The sequence below is a fragment of the Habropoda laboriosa genome, unplaced genomic scaffold (genome assembly GCF_001263275.1).
Source record: "Habropoda laboriosa isolate 0110345459 unplaced genomic scaffold, ASM126327v1 scaffold269, whole genome shotgun sequence".
NCBI lineage: Eukaryota > Metazoa > Arthropoda > Insecta > Hymenoptera > Apidae > Habropoda > Habropoda laboriosa.
The window spans coordinates 577,540-581,102 of NW_017100417.1; the positions used below are offsets into that span (position 1 = coordinate 577,540).

The 3,563-nt window shown below is 36.6% G+C and overlaps 1 protein-coding gene across 1 annotated transcript; it reads right to left on the reverse strand.

Annotated features, from left to right (window-relative positions):
* Window positions 1-1,320: 1,320 nt before the first annotated feature.
* LOC108575486 (UDP-glucuronosyltransferase 2B30-like) lies at window positions 1,321-2,936 on the reverse strand. Its single transcript, XM_017938304.1, has 2 exons — window positions 2,314-2,936; window positions 1,321-1,768 (listed from the first exon to the last, which is right to left on the reverse strand). The coding sequence occupies exons 1-2, from the start codon at window positions 2,934-2,936 to the stop codon at window positions 1,321-1,323; spliced, it is 1,071 nt and encodes a 356-aa protein (XP_017793793.1).
* Between the last annotated feature and the right edge of the window lie 627 nt (window positions 2,937-3,563).

Genomic DNA, 3,563 nt, shown 5'->3' on the forward strand with positions numbered 1-3,563 from the left:
AAGTATTAAAATAGCCTCTACAAAATTAAAATAAACAATATTAGAATGTAAGCAGTAGATTTGTGAGGAAGGTAGAAGAGGAGAAAGTTTCATTACTTTTTATACACGATAAAATAGCTTCAATAGATTTTTTAAAATCGCAATAATTTCCACGTAATGTCTATATTACGAATTTTGTTAAATTAGTAGCTATAATTGTTTTTATATTATATGAAAACAGTTGTCGAGACAAGTTCAACGACCTCCAATAAACTCATTTTCAAACTCAATTTCGTCACAATGTTTAGTGTAGCATAATCAACGACACACTGCTATAGAATCTTATCTTTATGACAGCATCTTAAATGAAAATAGATTTTTAGATGTTTTATCGTGCGTACTCGAAATTCCATCCTGAATCGTTCTTTTTCAAGATCTTAATTATTTTGTAACGACTGTTCAGGTTACTTAGTAGAAAAGAATATTATCGACAATTTCATTGACATTTCAAATTGATATTTATGTTGACAATTTGTACAAAAAATTGTTCTTCCATCTTAATCACCCTTCGAAACCATTTAAATTACGTATAAAAAATTTACCCATATCGCCATAACTAAAGAAACTAATTAAGTGGCGTGTTTTACGAGTCCCAAACCTGTATTTTAAAATATCCTGAAAAATTGAAGGTAAGGAGGGTAGATTAGGCAGCAGGTTGATCGTGTTAGAGAAGAAATTAGTGGAATTATAGAAATCTCGTTAATTTGCAGATCAAGCAAACAACGAGTAAGTAAAAGCATCGAATGACACAATTTTTACTGTTTAAAGTATAAGTCGGGTAACGCTGATGTGTTGCAATCAGAGTATGATTAAAGGAGAAGCATGTTAACGTTTCCAACTTCGTAAAGTGATATAACTTGCACTCTCAATGACGTCAGCAGAGCTGAATCCATTCTCGGTAGCGTCGCCTTTGTCCTCCTTCAAGTTTCGTACTTACTTAACCGTAAATCACCATTTGGGAATACAGACGTATTATTAATGAAATCCATTGAAATTTTGCAATCTTAAAATTGAGAATTTAATACCGCGGGAGTATACAAAAATCTGCAAGCATTAACGAATGCAGAAAGTTTAATATAGCGAATTTTAATCATTCTTTTTAATATCTATAATCCTTAATCGTCGATCAAATTTTAAATAAAATACCAAATTGTAACACCTTTCTTCTTTTTTAATTCCTGACTACTATTTGAGTGGAAGAAGAAAAATTATTGAAGAAAACTGAAGAAATCGTTCTTAAAATTAAGGAAATAAATATTGCACATTTCAATAATTTTTTTTTTAATATTTATAATCGTACAATATGGAGAGCTGTGGCGCCCATTCGATGCACTTAACGTTCTTGGCCAGCCTGGGCATTTTCTCTTCGGAGCACTTCCACAGTATTTGCTGTGGTACTTGCTCGAATGCTTTGTAAAAAGCTGCAAACACCTGGTTCGACATGGTGGACGAGTTTATTTGCGATCCTAGGCTAAAGTAAATAACACCGTCGTTGCCCTGCGCGTCGAGAAAATCCTGAAGATGTTTCGGTAACGGCTGTGGGCCTGACGGCGGTATATGAATACCTCCGAGCTCCTTGAATCCTGGCGCGACCGCTCGCGGCGTGCTGATAACCGGATGCCCGTTCGTCAAGATCAACGATATCTTCGATCGCAGCGTGTCGAAATCGGGCAGATCGTTGCCGAAGTGTTTTTTCGCGATTTCGTAGCTCGGATTGTCCGATAAGTATCTGTAACGTAAGTAATTGGATCGTGTTGTGACACTTACGAGGATAAGATTGGTTTTCGTAGTTCTGAAAACTGTGTTGAGTGTTTTAGAGACAGAGAGTGAAATAAAAATTGGTGAATATTTCTTGGGAGAATTTGTGGGGTTGTTTGATGGTTTAAACTGTTTTGTTTAATATTCTGATACAGCTGGTTAATTTAAATACGAATGTTGTGTAGTTTGCTTAGGTTTGGTTGTCTTTAGAAACGATTCAAAGCGATTTTTACACCGAAGTTTTAGTAAACCAATATCTTTATTTCGTGTTCCAGTAGTGTCATATCGCCCACTTTTCGTATATTTGGAATTGACAGTTGGAATTAATTTTGTAATATGCTTCGTTTAAAACTCACATGATGCATTTAAACATTATGAACTTCATCGACGGCGTTATATTTTATGACTTTCTTTTTTAGCAAATGCGATAGGATATTGGCAAAGTATTTCACCTAAGATAATAGGATATTGGCAAAGTATTTTACTTTATGATAGAACACTGGCAAACTACTTTACCTGTACGCCAATTTAGTAACGAAAAAATCCACACTGTTACCAAATCTCTCAAAAAAGTTCATTCGATCCGTGTAACTACTGAACCAGTTCGGTATATAACTAGGAATTTCAGGATTCCTCAAGACGTCGTTCGCCCATGGTACAGTGACGCTAGTGATCGTTCCGATCACAATCGGAATCTCCAAAACATGAGCGATACTAAGAAAACAATCCGACACGAAAATTTCAACGATGTACACGTCGAACTTCTCTCGAGATTGTACAATCTTTCTCAACCCCGGATGACTTAACACAGGATCACATATTACCGAGCCACGATTTTCCAACACCGATTTCAATTTCAACCACTTGTACACTTTATCAGACTGTGACATTGTCATGGTGCCGATCAAGCTCGGCAAACTCGAGCTGACATCTACATCTGTCAAATTGGCCAAAGGTGTTTTTTGAGGAAAATGCGAGACAGAGACCACTTGATGACCTTTCTCTGCCAATCTCTTCAACAACGGCTCGTACACGTTGTAATGACTCCTCGCTTGATGCGGGAATACCACTAAAATTCTAGCACCGTCGACACCGAAGATGACGCATGCGATCAACGTTAGGGCAAATAAGAAATTCATGGTGGTCGGAAAGTGATCGAAAGAGCGAACGTTCGATTCGCCGCACGAGGAGAAAGAATTTCGTTTCAAGTGTACTCGATGAAGAAAGACCGAATACTGTAACGATGTTTGTGGAGAGATTGGAAGATACAAGTGGAGAATCGGCGAGTAGTGGTGTGTAAGTAATAAAACAACGACTGTGTGGTAGTAGAGGATAGGAATAGGTGTATAACGCAGCCGGTCAAGGTTATTCTGTAATCTGTAAGCGTCATTCTGATTTCACAGTCGGTGAGATAAGAATTTCTATACGTGTAAACAGTTTTACGCACAATATCGAGGTATTCTCAGATTTAGGGATCTGACGATAAATTTGGCGCGTGGGACGAAACGGTTTGGCTATTTCTCTGACAATACGATCCATGGGCGATTTGAAAAGATTCTATAGCGATGTTGTGAGATAGCAATTGATCGTTTGTTCGCGAGGATGTTATTCAATTTTCTTTTTAAATTCTCTATTAGAAATGATAACGTGTCGTTACTTTTGAAAAAATTATTTCTGAGTATAAGCGATATCTTGTTGAAAGTTAGTGGCAACGGTAAAATAAGTATTAAAATAGCCTCTACAAAATTAAAATAAACAATATTAGA

Excerpts from the sequence above, each read along its gene's own strand:
- LOC108575486 (XM_017938304.1), bottom strand. The coding sequence starts at position 2,936 with ATGAATTTCTTATTTGCCCTAACGTTGATCGCATGCGTCATCTTCGGT. Across the intron at positions 1,769-2,313 it reads GTTACTAAATTGGCGTACAG|ATACTTATCGGACAATCCGA; the intron begins GTAAAGTAGTTT and ends CTTACGTTACAG.